Here is an 18,908-nt window from a genome sequence, read left to right on the forward strand (position 1 = left end):
TCTTGCATTGGGCCCCTGGCACTTCTGTTTTTAAGGATTCAGCACGTCAGACAATCTCAAATAATGAAAAGAAAACTTTATTAAAATGACAGAGAGGCGTTATAGCCCCAGAGAATGAGGGATGGGGAGGGGGGCTTTATTTCTTTTCCACTTTTGACACAAAGTTCTGGATGTCGCGGGCGAGAAGTTCAGGTTCCTCAAAGGCAGCAAAATGTCCTCCACGTGGCATAAAGGTGAAAGTGACAATGTTCTTGTATTTATCCTTTGCCAATACCTGAGGGGTGTGAGACAACTCTGAGGGAAATGCTGCAATACCGGTGGGGACATAGATCGGGGTCCTAGAATACAGAGAGAGATCACATGATCATACACACAGCTGGTATAACCCGGGTATATAACTATATATGTACAGCTGGTATAACCTGGGTATTTCCTGTATATAGTGATACATGTACAGCTGGTATAACCTGGGCATCTCCTGTATATAATATATATGGACAGCTGGTATAACCTGGGTATATCCTGTATATAATTATATATGTACAGCTGGTATAACCTGGGTATATCCTGTATATAATTATACATGTACAGCTAGTATAACCTGGGCATCTCCTGTATATAATTATATACGTACAGCTGGTATAACCTGGGCATCTTCTGTATATAATTATATATGTACAGCTGGTATAACCTGGGTATATCCTGTATATAATTATACATGTACAGCTAGTATAACCTGGGCATCTCCTGTATATAATTATATACGTACAGCTGGTATAACCTGGGCATCTTCTGTATATAATTATATATGTACAGCTGGTATAACCTGGGTATATCCTGTATATAATTATACATGTACAGCTAGTATAACCTGGGCATCTCCTGTATATAATTATATACGTACAGCTGGTATAACCTGGGCATCTTCTGTATATAATTATATATGTACAGCTGGTATAACCTGGGGATCTCCTGTGTAAAATTATATATGTACAGCTGGTATAACCTGGGCATCTCCTGTATATAATATATATGTACAGCTTGTATAACCTGGGCATATCCTGTATATAATTATATATGTACAGCTGGTATAACCTGGGGATCTCCTGTATATAACTATATATGGACAGCTGGTATAACCTGGGTATATCCTGTATATAATTATATATGTACAGCTGGTATAACCTGGGTATATCCTGTATATAATTATACATGTACAGCTAGTATAACCTGGGCATCTCCTGTATATAATTATATACGTACAGCTGGTATAACCTGGGCATCTTCTGTATATAATTATATATGTACAGCTGGTATAACCTGGGGATCTCCTGTGTAAAATTATATATGTACAGCTGGTATAACCTGGGCATCTCCTGTATATAGTGATATGGAGCATGCTGGTATAAACTGGGTATATCCTGTATATAATTATATATGTACAGCTGGTATAACCTGGGGATCTCCTGTATATAACTATATATGGACAGCTGGTATAACCTGGGTATATCCTGTATATAATTATATATGTACAGCTGGTATAACCTGGGTATATCCTGTATATAATTATATAGGTACAGCTGGTATAACCTGGGCATCTTCTGTATATAATTATATATGTACAGCTGGTATAACCTGGGCATCTTCTGTATATAATTATATATGTACAGCTGGTATAACCTGGGGATCTCCTGTGTAAAATTATATATGTACAGCTGGTATAACCTGGGCATCTCCTGTATATAGTGATATGGAGCATGCTGGTATAAACTGGGCGTCTCCTGTATATAATGATATACATACAGCAGAGGCGTAGCTAGCTTTTCCTGCACCCGGGACAAAGATTCCGTTTGGCGCCAGACACATTCACATATGCACATATACAGAAACATGACATAAATACAGACACAAGAACGTTCACTTTCAATGTAGGGAAGATGCATACTTCCTCCTTCCCAGTAGCTAAGTGACTCTGTACCCACAATCTGACCCCCCCAAACCTCTTGTACCTTCGGATAGCTGCTTTTAATCCAATATCTGTCCTGGGGTCCGTTTGGCAGGTGATGCAGTTACTGTCCTAAAAAACAACTTTTAAACTGGCAGCCCTGTGCCCAAAGGTCGGGGCTTAGATTGTGTATGCATTTGGCTGGCACAATCTCTCTCTCCGCCCTCCTCATCATTAGGAATGCTCCAGGCAGATTGTCTCCTATTCACCACCTGTGTCAGCACGGCACATGGGCTGGATCGTTAAAGAGGATGTACTATCAGGTACATCCTTTTTAATTTGACCCAGGGATAGAATGGCACCGTCACGGGGAAGCCGGTGCCGCGGTCCATTTTTTGAACCGTGGCCCGGTTCCCGTGTACGGGGGCGTTGTATCAACGGGTCCCGAGCTGGAGCTGAAGCACAGGAGGCTGTGCGGCCTGCCTCCAGTGGGACGGAATTCCCTCCCCTCTATGACACGGCCTCATTAGAATCAATGGAACCGCATCATACAGGGGCGGGGTATTCCTCCCACTGGGGGTGGGCCAGCCCGCCTCCTGTGCTTCAGCTCCGGCTCGGGACCCCTTGATACAACGGCGCTGTACACGGAAACCAGGCCGTGGCACAGCTTTCCCCGTGACAGCACCGTTCTATCCCTGGGTCAGATTAAAGAGAATGTACCTGATGGTACATCCTCTTTAAGACACCTGTGCAATGTTCAGACAGGAGAAAATGTTCCAGTGGCATTCCTAATGATGAAGAGGGTGGAAAGGAGGGACGGAGGGGAGGTGCAAAGTTAGGGCACAGATACTCCCCTTGGACACGGGGCTGCAAGTTTAAAAGTTGTTTTTAGGACAATAACTGCATCACCTGCCGAACGGACCCCAGGACAGATCTTGGATTAAAAGCAGCTATCCGAAGGTACAAGTGGTTTGGGGGGTCAGATTGTGGGTACAGAGTCGCTTTAAAAGCTGCAGACAGAAAGGCACTGTGTATGAAGGAGGCTGGCGCCCCCCTCCATCCTTGCTCCCGGGGCAGCTGCCCCCCCTGCCCCACTCCTCGCTACACCCCTGCATACAGCAGGTATAACCTGGGTATCTCCTGTATATAAGTACGTGTATGATATTTCACCTTGCGGCTTCAGAAGTTTGGGATTCCCTTGTCAGATTCTCCTTGTAGAACCTCATTGAAGATGTGACGGATCCCGAGACCCAGTAGATCATCACATTAGTGAGCAGATCATCCATGGAGAACTTCCTGTGACACATACATGACATACTTTATTATTACCCTCTACTAGTCATGAGAAAAAAAACTATGTTTTTCAGCAAGCTGAAAAGAAAGATGTTTTTGTAAATGTATTCCATTTTGCTGACCTCTAGTGGCCAATGTAAAAACTACAATATGCAATTTTCATGTGGACAGTGAAGTAAATGCACCCAAACATTACGGTCAACTCTCTTTCAATATGTGTAAGGATTGTTTTATATGATGCATTGTTTCTAACCTCTGCAGGCCACCGTCCTCGAGATTTCTGTAGTCTGGATCTGTCCAGGTAGAGAACTTCTCTAGAATATAGGCAGCAAGACCAGCCGGAGAGTCATTGAGGGCAGAACCTGGAGAGAGAGGACATCAGCTGGTCACACATGGCAGAGAAGACACCCCCTGAGGGTCATCGCTAGTAATCTCTGACCTATGCCTCTCCAGACAGTTGTAGTTCTGTAACTATTGGAGAGCCACAGGTTGGAGACCACTGACTTAAAGGAGCCCTCCGTTCTCTGCATTACGTTAAATGTTTGACAGCTATATAAAAGTGAGGAAATCTCTCCCTGTCCCTGGACTCTTTACCCACAGTATCCGGTTTAGTAGCCTGAATATGGAGGTATCCCGACTCCCGCAGTCGGGCGTACACCGACTTCTCAAAGTACGGGAAGAAACGTCTGACATCTTCTCTAGTGAAGCCGACCAGCCAGGGCAAATGGCGACCAAGAAGTAGGCACCGCAGCATGTGGAGGCCTCCCAAATTTATAAACACCATGTTGAGGTGGAGACCCTTTATTGACCTGAGAACAGAGAAGATAGGATAAAATGTAAGGCCGCCCATAGGCCACACAGCTGTCTATTCTTTCTGACCTGCATATGCATTATCACTTGGCTGTATGTAATGTAGATAGAGGAATAAGCTGCTGCAAGACACCATTCCCCCTTCCCTCTACACCCCTCTATCCCCTCCAGACCCTTAAGACTCCTCTGTCCCCTTTCATACTCAGCTTTCCCCCTTTAGACTTTTCTGTCGCTATGCTACTCCAGTTCCCTCTGCTTGCTTTGCACTCCTGTTTCCTCCTGCAGAAACTTGTTTTCCCTGCTCCAGACCCCTCTGCTTCCTTCTCAAGACTCCTCTGTGCCTTCCAGACTCCTCTATTCCCCTCCCTCTAGACACACCCCCTCCCCCTGTGGTGTCCCACCACGGGTGTTGCTAGTGTATACACCCTTCGCAAAAGCCTGTACTCTAAGTAAAAGTGGTGATGTAGTCGTACCTAAGTTTTGCCACTAGATGTCGCTAGTATGGATACCGTATACTTAAGTATTGCACAGCTATAGTACTCAAGCGGTTATTGTTGTTTGTGATTTGTGCACCAATGAGAGCTCTTTCCTCATCTCTACCCATCTCTTTTCTCCGTCTTTCTCTGCACTCTCTTCTCACCCACCCACAGCAGGTATTACATACATTGTAGGAGGTACACACATGGGGAGAGAAAGTGTAGACACACTTAGTCTTAGTCTGGTTCCTGTACAAGGAAGACACAAGTGAGATGGGTCCTTACAGCAGTCATGGCCAGGTCCCCTGCTAGAGCCAAACTCCAGTGTAGTCTAAGGTGTGGTAGTAAACGGACACACGTGGGAGACAAGGACACTCATTTCTTGAAAGCACCACTTCTATACACTATGCAGTGTTAGACACTCTCAGAGAGGACAAGTCAGGGATCATCCCAGCCCACACCGTGAACAAGTCTAAAGATGCAGGACAGTATCCCGAAGAAAGAGGAACTGATCCGGATAGAGCAAAGTTGCTAGAAGCCTTTGTACTCTATCTTGCAGCGCGGGTGTAGCCAGGAAACCTTGGCCACTCTGCTCAACCCAGGTAACAAGGTCTTGGCCTTGTGTCACCTTCTTATTCTACTTCTAAAGTTCCAGCAGAGCAGAGTACTACATTGGGTTGGGACTCTCTCAACATCCTCCTCTCTACTTCTCTGAACTTACTCTATTCTCTGCACGCAACCAAGCCAGCATGGCTATTCTACCTCTCAAGCTCTCAGCACAAGTCTTGTCAGTCAAGTCCAAAGTTTATTATCAAGTCAGAAGTCTATTGTATATCACTGTATCAAGTATTCTTGGAGTAAAGAAGAGATTATTTATTGTAACAGGGCTCAGTGAATTTTGCTTAAGCGCCGACACAGTAATTGCATCTACCTTGGGTCATCTCCCCTTTCTGTGGCTGGCGGTACCGATAGTCTGGGTGGGTCATCACTCCACTCCGCACCACCGTGATAAGCGCTCAAGGAACCCCCTCACAGGCCGGCAGGCCACCGACCATTGGGGAAGGGTATAGCCAGCCTCCCTAAAATAAAAGCAGGTGTGTCACCATACCTGTGTGCCCAACCGGCACTGGCGTCACGACAATCTAACACCTGGCTGAGCTATATCCCAACCAACCACTATTGCAGTGGAGTCACACACCACCATCTAGCAAGTGACCGGTCGAGTCTCACACCGGGGCTGCATCACACCCCCAATGCTCTGGCTGAATCTTATTTCTCCTAAGAACAAAAGGAATGGACTTGGTACACTCCTCTTGGCTTAGCAACAGAAACTGACTGAAGGTGATGGTACTACAACTCCCAGCATACAGGACAAGACTTACTCTGGTCTCATCTGTGACATTCTTGTGGTGATCAGACTCCCCCAGTCTCCTCCTTGCAGGTAGAACTCACTAAATCCCAGTCTGAGCATCAACTTATAGAAGATACGAGCAACCGCAATGGCGTCCAAACCTAAGGGTGACATCACAACCTATAGAATCACATATGTTGAGCGATATATTATATATAACATTCAAATGTACTGCATAGAACAGATATAACAGTGTAATAATACACTGTATGACATAGTATATGGAATATAAGGGGAATCTATGTTACAGTATATAGAATAGAATAATATAGTGTGATATCTGTGGCTCGGGCCCTGACAGTATCTTTTCCTCAACAAGGGTTGTACTTTTAGTGCAGTGATTGGAGCTCCGGGGCCCCTGCGCCCACCATTTTTGTCTTTTCGGTCCACCATTCTCTTATCCAGGAGATTTGGTAGCTCCGGGTGTGACTCCACCCCTGAGGATTCTCTACAGTGACCCATCCCCCGCTTACCTTTCTTGTGTGAAGCTTCAGAGAAGCCATATCCAGGAATCGAGGGACAGATAACCTCAAATATGAAGCTGGGGTCCAGTCCGTGCCTCCCCGGCTCTGTCAGCAGAGGGATGATGCGGTAGAATTCATAGAAGGATCCGGGCCAGCCATGGACCAGGAGGAGAGGGATGGCCTTCTGTCCAGGCTGGAGGTGCGGAGGCTTTACATGGACAAAATGGATGTCCAGACCTGCAGGAAACAAGTGAGAGTGTGCGGCCAGGTTAAGGACCAGTAATGTACTGTACTATATACTATGTCGTTTCTAGTTACTTCTCACCCTCGATGCTGGTCTTGTAGTGCGGGTATCTGTTGATGATCTCTACCTGTTTGCCCCAGTCATATGTGTTCCTCCAGTAGGAGACAACCTTCTGGAGCTCTGTCCCTTTAAATCCATAATGGAACTGCGCGTCCTCCAGGGGGGTGACATAGCGGGTCTGGTCCAGGCGGGCATGAAGATCCTGCAGAGATAAGTGAGAGGAGGCCGGCTGTAACTCAGGGGCAGGTACCTAGAAGAGGGGCAATATGGTGCCCTTCATGATGAACCTTGATCTGATTAAATCTTCCTGTTTTAGTCCTCACACAGCTGGGGGTTTGTTACAATATAATAATTCAAAACAAGCCTAATATGAGTGTATGTCTGCATCCATATTCTCCAATCAGAAGACGCCCATCCATAATGTGACCTATCAGGGCAGACCTATCAGTCTATCAGTGCCGGCAATGGCATAGCTACCATAAAGGCAGACCATGCCACTGCTATGGGGCCCTTGCACTCAGGGGGCCCACAGGTCCCTGGCCCTCTAACTGTGAGCGTTCATGATGAACGCTTACAGTTAAATGCTGCGGTGCTTTGGCTGACGGAGCAAGAAGCCATTGGCCCAATCCCCATAAACATACTGACGTGGCACGGCGCAGTCAGCTTGAACGCCGGGCCAGGTGAGAATGTATGGGGGGTTATAGGATCTATGGCAGTTTTTTGCTATGGGGCCCCTTGAATCCTAGCTACACCCCTGAATTGTGCAGACAATGCTCTGTGAGCCCAATAAAGTAAACTTTTGTAATTAACTGGCCTATCAGTGCAGACAATGCTCTGTTGCTCTGTGAGCTCGATACAGTACTATCACGTAATACACTGCCTATCAGTGCAGACAATGCTCTGTGAGCTCGTTACAGTACTATCACGTAATACACTGCCTATCCGTTCAGACAATCCTCTGTGAGCCCAGTACAAGATGTCAGCACCTCCCTCATCCCCATCTGTCCCCTGTACCTTAATATCATCCTCCGACACCTCAAGACGGAAGGGTCTCACTGCAGTGTCCTCGTTCTTCTGAGGCTTCTCCCCCGGACCCCACCACCCGTCCCCCATCTCTACGGTTCTCTTTTTGCGTCCACGTAACATCCAGCACAGCAGAGCACCACCGACCCCGACCGGCACCAGCACACTGTGCGGCCAGTGATCATTGAACGTCGACCTACAGAAAAGAAAAGAACAAATATCTACTGTATACAGTATATATATGAAAGTTTTGTCACATGACCTTCTACCAGAGGTGTCAGGGAGAAGTATATATATATATATATATGCGCCCAACCCCTACTGACAAAACCTTCAGGACTACAGGGCCACATGTGACATCACAATAGACTTTACAAGGGACTACTACCCTCAGCTGCCCTGACTACCCCACCTGTTCTTCTTAAACTGTGGTCAACACATTTAAAACATAGGCACATATGTATATCCTGCAGAATATTACACCACTGGCCTCTATACAGATCTGCAGAACTCTGTCCTCTCTTCCTCATGACAGATACATAGTGATATATCCTGCAGAATATTACACCATTGACCTCTATACAGAACTGCAGATTATTGCTCTGTCCTCTCTACCCTCTGACAGATAGTGATATATCCTGCAGAATATTACACCACTGACCTCTATACAGAACTGCAGATTATTGCTACGTCCTCTCTACCCTCTGACAGATAGTGATATATCCTGCAGAATATTACACCATTGACCTCTATACAGAACTGCAGATTATTGCTCTGTCCTCTCTACCCTCTGACCGATAGTGATATCTCCTGCAGAATATTACACTCTTCACCTCCCTACAGATCTGCAGGACATTGCTCTGTCCTTTCTACCCCCTGACAGATACATAGTGATATAGCCTGCAGATTATTACACTCTTGCCCTCTATACTTATCTGCAGAACTCTGTCCTCTCTACCTCCTGATATATCCTGCAGAATATTACACTCTTTACCTCCCTACAGATCTGCAGAACATTGCTTTGTCCTCTCTACTCCCTGACTGATACATAGTTCTCTATCCTGCAGATTATTACACTCTTGCCCTCTATACTTATCTGCAGAACTCTGTCCTCTCTACCTCCTGATATATCCTGCAGAATATTACACTCTTTACCTCCCTACAGATCTGCAGAACATTGCTCTGTCCTTTCTACCCCCTGACTGATACATTGTTCTATATCCTGCAGATTATTACTCCTCTTTCCATACACTGTGAGGTGTTGGGGTCTCACCTGCCATTCTCCAGGATTTGCCTCCACATTTTGGTGTCTCGGTTCTGCGTCTCCTCCTCTTCCTCTCTGCTGGGGTGTGATCACTCACTGACTATAGACTCATAGACAATCCCTCTTGCTAAAGTGCAAATCAAAGGCAGTCAACATGTTCTTAAAGGGCCAGTGACCTGTATGTGACAGCAGTGTTATATGAGGAGCCATTGATAGCGGCCACACACGTCAGTGTTCCTGTAACAGCTGTAGCCAGGCGTGATAGGCAGCCTGTCTGTATTCTGGAATGGCTGATAACAGAGAGTAATAGATCTCTGCACCTTATAGAAACATAGAAGATTGTCGGTAAAATAAGCAGCTAGTCCTCCCTTACATTATTTCCTTTCTTATTATCTTACGATAGATATATGTTTATCCCGGGCAGTTTACAGCTACTTAAAGTGTTACTGTTGTTTAATTTTTTTTTTTTTTTTTTTTTGCAGAAATCAATAGTACAGGCGATTTTAAGAAACTTTGTAATTGGGTTTATTAGCCGAAGAATGCATTTTTATCACGAAAAAGCAGTTTGAAGCTCTGCCCCCTGTCTTCATCATTGTGTATGGATAGGGGAGGGGTGGAGAGAGAGATGAGGCACCAAAACAGGACAACAAAGAGTTAATTTACAGCTACATCACCGGGCTATCTCCTCTGATAGTCAGCGCTGACCTCTCTGACCTCTGAATGCAGCTTTCATGGAGCTCCCGGCTGTGTAATCCTTTGTTCTGATTTCTGCAAAAAAAAATACAACAGTGACACTTTAAGGTCCCTATACACTTTAGACTTTGGTCGGCTGTACCTGCGTGCCGGTGGAGGGTTCGGCTATCAATCTAATGCGTATGTGGCTGTTCTGAACAACCATAGACCGATGATGTCCTTGATGATAAAGGTCAGGCATGATGGAGAATCAACGCCCGACCCCGTCTCCTCCAAGCTTTTACTATTCTTTCATTAAATAAAGGCTTCCCTCATGTCCCCCTTTTCCCTTCTTCCTCCCATAACATACCGTATATAAAGGTTTCCATCATTGTTCCCCTTTAACTTAATTCCTCCCGACTCTACAAAGTGGCTGTGCAGGACCCGTTTTTACTATATACCCGGGAAGGGGGTGGGGGAACAAAATAACATACACTTACCTCCCTGGCTCCTGCTGTGGTCCCAGGTGTCAGACGTGATGAAACAGGCCCGCTCAGCCATACAGCAGTATAGCTGGGTTACTGCTACAGCCACTGTATGGCTGAGCGGGCCTTCTCCTTCACGTCTGACACCTGGGACCACAGCGGGAGCCAGGGAGGTAAGTGTATGTTATTTTTCTCACCCATCCCCTTCCCGGGCATTCCAGAAAAAGGAGTCCTGGCTGGACAATCACTTAAAGTCTTTTCTGAATTCTTTGCTAACACAGAACTGCCAGTGTAGTTAGTTACAGTGTATGGCCACATTCACGCAATGTGAGAACATTGGCCGTTGTTTGAGACGGCCATGTCAAACAATGACCAATGTCTTAAATGTTACTGCATGAATGAACATCGTTTGATTTTAATTGGAATGCGGGCACACTCGGGTGTGCATTGCATTTTACCATTGACCTCAGTGTAAAGTATGGCCAGGAGACCTGTCAATTATTTTCTGCGGCCGAAAACAACGGCCGTAGGGTATACAGTGTATTTACACTACGGCCGTTGTTCCATACACTTTAATGTACTCGAACGCTATCAAAAAACAATGGCCGGTGTTTATTGCAAAAATACAGTGTGTGAACATGGCCTATCAGTGCAGACAATACTCTGTGAGCTCAGCATAGGTCTCCATCCTCTCTGGTTTGTTACAGTGTATCAGCGCAGGCAATGCTCTGTGAGCTCAGCACAGGTCTCCATCCTCTCTGTTTGTTACAGTGAATCAGCGCAGGCAATGCTCTTTGAGCTCAGTACGTGTCTCCATCCTCTCTGTTTGTTACAGTGTATCAGCGCAGGCAATGCTCTTTGAGCTCAGTACGTGTCTCCATCCTCTCTGTTTGTTACAGTGTATCAGCGCAGGCAATGCTCTGTGAGCTCAGCACAGGTCTCCATCCTCTCTGGTTTGTTACAGTGTATCAGCGCAGGCAATGCTCTGTGAGCTCAGCACAGGTCTCCATCCTCTCTGTTTGTTACATGGTATCAGTGCAGGTAGCATGTATGGGTCGGTATGATTTATCTCTGGGGTAGGGCTGACATGAGGAGTGTGCTTTGTTCGGCCGCACCTAGCTCCAGCAATCAGTAGCCTGAGCGGAGTGTTTGTAGTGCACACAGTAACTCGGGGCTGGAGCTGCAGCTGATAACAGCGAGATGCTGACATTCTGCACCAGAATCCTTAACTGGCAGCATCAGCCATGACGGGTAAGAGAGTAGTGAAATCTCTAAACCCTTATCCTCTGAGCCCCTTGGGAGTGTCACCCAGCTTTTCCTGATTCCTGAATGGTAAATCATCCTCATCTTGGTCTCTGCCCCCAACATATCACTGCTGTGTCCTCATAGGCAGACAAGTTATGATGCTGCCTTTTACAGTATCTCATATGGCGGTGTTATTCAGTGACTGTACAGTGGTGTTATATGGGCACTGTATGTGGTATTATTCAGTGACTGTACAGTGGTGTTATATGGGCACTGTATGGCGGTGTTATTCAGTGACTGTACAGTGGTGTTATATGGGCACTGTATGGCGGTGTTATTCAGTGACTGTACAGTGGTGTTATATGGGCACTGTATGGCGGTGTTATTCAGTGACTATACAGTGGTGTTATACGGGCACTGTATGGCGGTGTTATTCAGTGACTATACAGTGGTGTTATACGGGCACTGTATGTGGTATAATTCAGTGACTTTACGGTGGTATTATATGGGCACTGTATCGCAGTGTTATTCAGTGGCTGTACAGTGGTATTATATAGGCACTGTATGGTAGCGTTATGACTATAATGGTGTGAAATAGGCACTTTATGACAGTGTTATTCAGTTACTGCATAGTGATGTTATATGGACACTATATGGCGGTGTTATGCAGTGACGCAATATGGACACTGTATGGCGGTGTTATTCAGTGACTGTTCGGTGGTATTATATTGGCACTATATGGCGGTGTTATTCAGTGACTGTACGGTGGTATTATATGGGCACTGTATGACTGCTGGGTCCGGATGCTGTTATTGTCAGCCATTGATAAGACTGAACATTATGGTAAATCTCCTTCTTTCTCTGCAGCGCCGGACGTCCAGGAGGCAGAACTCGAGGAGCTTCTCATATACGACGATCTCTTCCTGGACTACTTCAATGCTTTTCTCGCTCTTCCCGTGAGTTACATCCAAAATCATTGAAACTTATAGCCTAAACTTGTTATTTTTCACCTATATGCTGGCAGTGAATAATATTCTAGGCTGAAAACATGCCACAACCCAATACTTCTCACTGCTGAGGATTTGGCGCAACGTATTAATTCACATCCAGGCTGATACATTGTTACAAACCATCAGAATAGAAGGTTTTTAGGACGTTGCATAATTCCCATAAAACTGCTATGGCCCAGTCATGCCAGTGACTATCACTTATCAGAGTATGGCGTGCCGTTTTTTTTTTTTTTTCCACAAATGCATGCGGCTAGATGTTGGCTGGGAATCAATGGAAGTTTATGATTTGCCTTACACACAAAGCTTTTTATTTTGTGGCGTTTTTCTCTCCTCTCTGGCATTTTTGTAGCTCTGTGGCAGTTCTACAAAAACACAGCAGGCTGAGGGTTTGGCGATTTTTTTGGCAACCTGTTGCGTTTTTCTCCCATAGACTTTAATGGAAGTCTTCAGCTCTGCTAAAAAAACGCCATAACCTATGCATATGGCGTTTATTAGGGGCACTTTTCAGGGAGAAAAGTGCCACTGTCTATTCCCCAGGGGGTTAACGTAACCACACAAAAACACAAAAAAATGCAACAGCTCACCGCAATGGCAAGATACAGACCCACTACAGACATGAAAATAGTTAAAAGCAGCCCCCCCCCCCAACCCAACTGCCAAAAAAAACTTTCACAAAAATAATGAGGCTCTTGGTTACCATTTGAAAATGGTGTAAACTACCCCACCACGTTACGGTGGCCTCATGAACGGGGCAGTCCTACACTGTACTATGGCATGAAATACGCCTATGCTCTGAGCATGCAAGATCTGTCTTAGGCTATGTGCACACTGAGCAATTCTCGAGGAATTGTAGCTGAAAGTTTTCAGGCAGAATTCAAGCAGAATTTAAGCCCCCCATTGACTTCTATAGGATTCCTCTAGCAGATCTACAGCAGAAAATTCTGCTCGGAAATTTTGCAGTGTGAACAACAGAGCAGAAAACCCATTGAACACAATGGGACTTTGCTCTGTACATACTTTACGGGAGGAATTTCAAGCTGAATTCCTCGCCTTTTCCTCAGTGTGCACATACCCTTATACCGGCACAAGTAATTACACCACCTGGGTGGGACAGGTGGAGTGCACGACCAAGTAGAGACAGCCAGAGACTAAGTAGAGACTAATTTGGTTAAAGGGGTAGTCCAGCGGGGGGGGGGGGGGGGGGGGTTCCAGCGGCGGTTCCCGCATAGCGGCGCTCCGGTCCCCGGTTCCCGGCCGCTTCCTGGTGTCTGACGCGGGCCCGAGACGTGACGTCTCAGGTCCGCTCAGCCAGTCAGTGACGGAGGCGGGATCCGCCGCTGGAACCAGCGAGGTGAGTGGACGTAGTTTCCCTCAGCCACCTCCTCCCCGGTGTCAGGGAAAAAAATGCCCCCCCCCCCCCCCATCTAACTTAACCCCCTGTGGACCAGACTGTGCTCTATTTTGGGGAGGGGGGATAGTTAACTTACAATCCGTTCTTCTTCTGATCAGTGGCTGCCGCAGTATCTCTGCTTCAACCGCTGATTGGCTGAGCATCGTCAGCTTAGCCAATCAGGGGCTGCAGCAGCGTCCTTGCTGCAACCACTGATGCTGGGGGAAGACGTCAGTGGTGAGTATCAATACGGCCCCCCTTTTCCCCCCCCCAGCACTGTAGCCATCCCAGCAAGGAAGGGGGGCAATTAACTCCTTCCTTTCTGGGATGGGTACATTGTGACATCAATGTGGCCCCCATGGGGTTAATTCAGGATTCCTTGCATCCTCACTTATCCCCCTAGGGGCCACATTGTTCAGTCTGGCACACAAGGGACTAGGTATGGATGTCATGCATCCGTACTTAACCCCTTGTGTACCATACTGTGAGCAGAGATGCTGCCTACTGTAAGGTGCAGAATACCTGTCACAATGATGGGTGTTCTGCTCCTGGCCTTTTTTGTGTGTGTATTTTGCCCCCTTTTGTATTTCAGTAATCCTGTGGATTACGTCAGATTGGTTGGACTATGTCGATGACCAGCGTTGTTTTTATATATATATATATATATATATATATATATATATATATATATATATATATATTATTTTATAAAGTGGTCAATGAGGGGTGTGGGGTGCTTTTTTTTTTTTTTAAAACAAAATACTGTTCTCTAATGTGTCGTGTTTTATTATTTTTTACTTTCAGATTTAGTAGTGGAAGCTGTCTGATAGACGGATTCCACTACTAAGTCTGAAAGTAAACAATAATAAAACAACACATAAGAGAAAAATATTTTATTTTATTTCTTTTAAAAGAACACCCCCACACCCCTGGTCATCTGCCCACAACGCTGGTCATCGGCATAGTCCAACGAATCTGACATAATCTTCTGGATACCGATATCTGAAAAACAAAAGGGAAAACCACACACAAAAATAGGCCAGGAGCAGAACACCCATCATTGTGGCAGTTATTCTGCACCTTACAGTAGGCAGTATCTTAGCAGATGCTGCTCACAGTATGGCACACAAGGGGTTAAGTACGGATGCATGACATCTATTCTTAATCCCTTGTGTGCCAGACTGAACAATGTGGCCTCCAGGGGGTTAAGTGAGGATGCATGGCATCCTCAATTAACCCTATGGGGGCCACATTGATGTCACAATGTACCCATCCCAGAAAGGAAGGGGTTAATTGCCCCCCTTACTTGCTGGGATGGGTACAGCGCTGGAGGGGGGGGGGGGGGAGAAGGGCGGCCCTATTTATACTTACCCTGACGTCTTTAATCTTCAGCAGAGCCTGGCACACTGAGATACAAGTGTGCCGCTGTAGCCGCTGATCAGAAGATGGGGAGAAGACCATAGGGTAAGTTAAAAACCTATGTGTGAGGGCACCCTAAAGGGGGCACGGAGTTCTTCCTTATTCACCCATATTAGTTCTATAGCTAGCAAATTCAGCATTTTTCTCGAATACCTTTATTCTCATTTCTCTGCTACCTGGAAACCATCAACAAGCAGGCTACACATCAAATTGTTCTGATCATGTGCTTCTCTTCACATTCTCTTCACTTTTCTTGGGACTTAAAGAATCAAACTTATCAGGCACTATCACAGGAAACAGGATTGCAATAGCAAAAATGACATGTTTGCTGATTGTTTCCATGCACAATAGATTGTATTCACCTGTCCAATGGCTGATAGCAGGTACCAATAGACAGTATTCACTTAAACATGTTACCTGGAAAGGTGCGCTGTCCCTTTAAGTCTAGGTAAACAGAGGTAGCTGAGTGTGCTGTGTGCTGTGGGTTGGGGATTAGGTGATGGGTCGGGTGTGTTGACCCTTGGCGCCAGGTACAGGCTTGTTGTACACTATACACTTCAGACGTATCGCTGTAATAACTCAACAGATAAGTTAACAGCACGAGGCAGAGCCAGGCCATGAACCATGGCAACCCCTACCCAGCCAAAACAGGACATGCGCACACCTGGCTCTGCTCAGTCACATCAGGCATCTCCCTCTGTTACAAATTCCTTCAGTACAGAAAGGTTTAGGGGTGCTAGAGAAGTTTAGTGGTCAATACCTAGTGCCCCTGGTGGTCTACAGCGGTTCAGGGACTATTATCTAGTATCCCTGGTTGTATAGAAAAATTCAGGGACTATTATCTAGTATCCCTGGTGGTCTAAAGAAGATTAAGGGTGGATACCTAGTGTTCCTGGTGGTCTAAAGAAACGATTAGAAGCTAAAACTAGAGATGAGCCAACCTGGAGCATGCTCGAGTCGATCCAAACCCGAACTTTCGGCATTTGATTAGCGGTGGCTGCTGAAGTTGGATAAAGCCCTAAGGCTATGTGAAAAACATAGATATAGTCATTGGCTGTATCCATGTTTTCCAGACAGCCTTAGAGCTTTATCCAAGTTCAGCAGCCACCTCTAATCAAATGCCGAACGTTCAGGTTCGGATCGACTCGAACCCGAACCCGGTTCGCTCATCTCTAGTTAACACCTAGTATCCCTGGTGGTCTAGAGAGGTTCAGGGGTTACTACCTAAAATCACTGGTAGTCTAGAGAGGATTAGGGGTTAATACTTAGTATTCCTGGAGTTCTAGAGCAGAGTTAGGGTATCTTTGGTTGTCTAGAAAGTTCTTGGGTGTAATAGTATCTCTGGTGGTCTAGGAAATATTAAGGGTAATATCTAGTTTCTAGAGATGAGCGAACCGGGTTCTGTTTCGAGTCCATCCGAACCCGATCGTTCAGCATTTGATTAGCTGGGGCTGCTGAACTTGGATAAAGCTCTAAGGTTGTCTGGAAAACATGGATACAGCCAATGACTATATCCATGTTTTCCACATAGCCTTAGGGCTTTATCCAAGTTCAGCAGCCACCGCTAATCAAATGCCGAACGTTCAGGTTCGGATGGACTCGAGCATGCTCAAGGTTCGCTCATTTTTACTAGTTTCCCTTTGTTTTAAGAAAGGATAGGTATTAGTACCTTGCATTTCTGGTTGTCTATTGAGCTTCAGGGGTTAACATCTAGTATCTCTGGTGGTTTAGAGATGTTCAGGTGTTAAAGGGGTACTCCAGTACTTAAATTTTTTAATATAGTGCTGTTCTTATATAAAACATAATAAACATGTTATTCTTGACTCTCCACGCTTCCCTGGTGTCCTCCTGTAGGATCTCCGGGTCCCCTCTGACTGCTGTCACTTCTGGTTGCCATATCTGTCTACAGACCTCCGGATCCTGCTTTGAAACTCCTCCCAGTCCTAAGCTCCATCACTGACCTGACTCCACCTTCCCATTACATCCCCCCCAGGCCTTCCCTGTGAGGACGTCCTATGACCGGCTGACTGGAAACGTCCAGGATCTGGATGGGACATTGCAGGATGGGCCCCAGGAATACGGAGCGGATGACGTACAGAGGGAAGCGACGCTCTTCTGGCTGCGACAGGAGAGACTCTTGCTGTTTAGGAGGTGAGCACAGAGGAGTGTTGGGGTTCACCAACCCCAGGGACCCTTTTAGAGCCACACACTCGCCCCTCTCCTATTAGGCTGCACCAGTGGGGGTGCCTGTTCCGTGTGACGTTGCTTTTTCTTCAATCTTTTGCAGGTCTCCGCTCTATTTAGAATATAAATTGGCCAAATTACTAGTCCGCCCCCTGGAGGATCGGCAGCCTGCTAGCCGCTACAGCATCCGAGGGTACAGCCGCCAGACTGACAGCACCGCCCTGTCCACCGGTCACTGCTCCACCGTCCCCCTGCACCTCAGTGGCCCCAGTATCTGGCCGGAGCTGCCAGGACCCGCAGGAAGGTTCCCGAGTCGTGTTCATAGCACCCCGGCCGCCCCAGGTGATTATAGTCTTATAACAGTCTTATATAACAATGGTCCCTCTTACAGCCCCCCTCCTTACCAGGATGTGATGTCATCAGAATGTTGGGAATTCGCTTGGGAGCCACACCAGGCTGGTGTCGGCTGTTTACTATAGGTGACATCCACCTACAATGGATTGGAGATAACTCAGATCCTGGCCATTTAGCCCCTTAGATGCTGTGGTCCAAAGCAACTGAGGCATCCAGGTGGTTAAAGAGAGAGAGAGAGAGAGAATGAAAAAGGTGAACATTGTCACTACAAATTCCTGGGGTGGAAAGGGGTTAGTGTAAAATTGATCACAAATGACATCTACAGGCCACATGACAGTCCCCGGCCATCACACCTGCAGTGACTTGTTGGTGTTTTCTCCCTGCAGGTTATGAATCTGACACATACAGATTGTCGCTCCTGGCACAGTATGGAGAAGCCATTATACGTCTCTGCCAACCTTCTGCCCCCCAGATGGCGGACAGTGACCTCTATGCGACCTTCACTCACAGTGACACCATTGGTGAGGAGCAGCCTCAATAACCAAAAATCTCAGGGACCAGTTATTGTATACTTAGAGGACATTGCTGGATCCGGGGGATATGAGGAGGCTGGAGATTTGTGGGTGGGGGTTAGTAACCCGTGTCTTGCTGCAGACCTCGATATGTCTTTTGCTATTTCCTGTGGGGTAGGTAGATTCCTTCATGTGTGATGTCAGAGCTGGGCTGTGCACCTTTCATCAATTAGGTGTATCTATCTTCTGCTCCTCCTCCCCTCTCACAGCATGCAGTCTTAGTCGCAGAAGATGCATCTCTCTCTTCTCTATTATTTACCATTAGATGAATTTTTGGGGACTAAGGTGTTTAAGGGGTTAATGAGTATATCTCATATAGAAAGGTTTAGGAGAAGCATACAGAGTATGTCTGGTGGTTTAAAGAAAATTAAGTATATTTAGTATTAATGGTGGTCTACAGAGGTTTAGGGGTTAATGCTTAGTATGCCTGGTGATCTATATGGATTTAGGGTAAATAATTATTATCCCCAATGTTCTAGAGAAGCAAAGAAGCTGCAGCGGCATCCCCCACCTCCCTATTAGTAACCGTTAAGATGGATTTTTTTGGTGTCTGAGGGGGTTTGCAAATATTTATTTTCTGTATGATT

General features: G+C 46.1%; 2 protein-coding genes across 4 annotated transcripts in view; one reads left to right on the top strand and one right to left on the bottom strand.

Moving 5' to 3' along the window:
* The window catches only part of LOC138774416 (uncharacterized), a 62,269-nt gene that overhangs the window by 35,224 nt on the left and 8,137 nt on the right, over nucleotides 1-18,908 (top strand). Inside the window, exons 1-5 of one of the 3 annotated variants that reach the window (XM_069955253.1) lie at nucleotides 11,301-11,398; nucleotides 12,260-12,348; nucleotides 17,205-17,362; nucleotides 17,499-17,737; nucleotides 18,136-18,270. In XM_069955253.1, the coding sequence (XP_069811354.1) occupies nucleotides 11,392-11,398; nucleotides 12,260-12,348; nucleotides 17,205-17,362; nucleotides 17,499-17,737; nucleotides 18,136-18,270 (628 nt within the window). In that variant the 5' untranslated portion in view covers nucleotides 11,301-11,391. Of the gene's footprint in view, nucleotides 1-11,300; nucleotides 11,399-12,259; nucleotides 12,349-17,204; nucleotides 17,363-17,498; nucleotides 17,738-17,916; nucleotides 18,002-18,135; nucleotides 18,271-18,908 lie in introns of those variants that run through there. The other 2 variants (XM_069955252.1, XM_069955255.1) reach the window with 2 other exon arrangements.
* LOC138774124 (epoxide hydrolase 1-like) lies at nucleotides 57-9,105 on the bottom strand. Its single transcript, XM_069954711.1, has 9 exons — nucleotides 9,000-9,105; nucleotides 7,718-7,922; nucleotides 6,725-6,905; nucleotides 6,409-6,636; nucleotides 5,907-6,036; nucleotides 3,833-4,047; nucleotides 3,492-3,600; nucleotides 3,116-3,241; nucleotides 57-338 (listed from the first exon to the last, which is right to left on the bottom strand). The coding sequence occupies exons 1-9, from the start codon at nucleotides 9,026-9,028 to the stop codon at nucleotides 137-139; spliced, it is 1,425 nt and encodes a 474-aa protein (XP_069810812.1). The 5' UTR covers nucleotides 9,029-9,105; the 3' UTR covers nucleotides 57-136.

This window comes from Dendropsophus ebraccatus, chromosome 15 (assembly GCF_027789765.1).
Source record: "Dendropsophus ebraccatus isolate aDenEbr1 chromosome 15, aDenEbr1.pat, whole genome shotgun sequence".
NCBI lineage: Eukaryota > Metazoa > Chordata > Amphibia > Anura > Hylidae > Dendropsophus > Dendropsophus ebraccatus.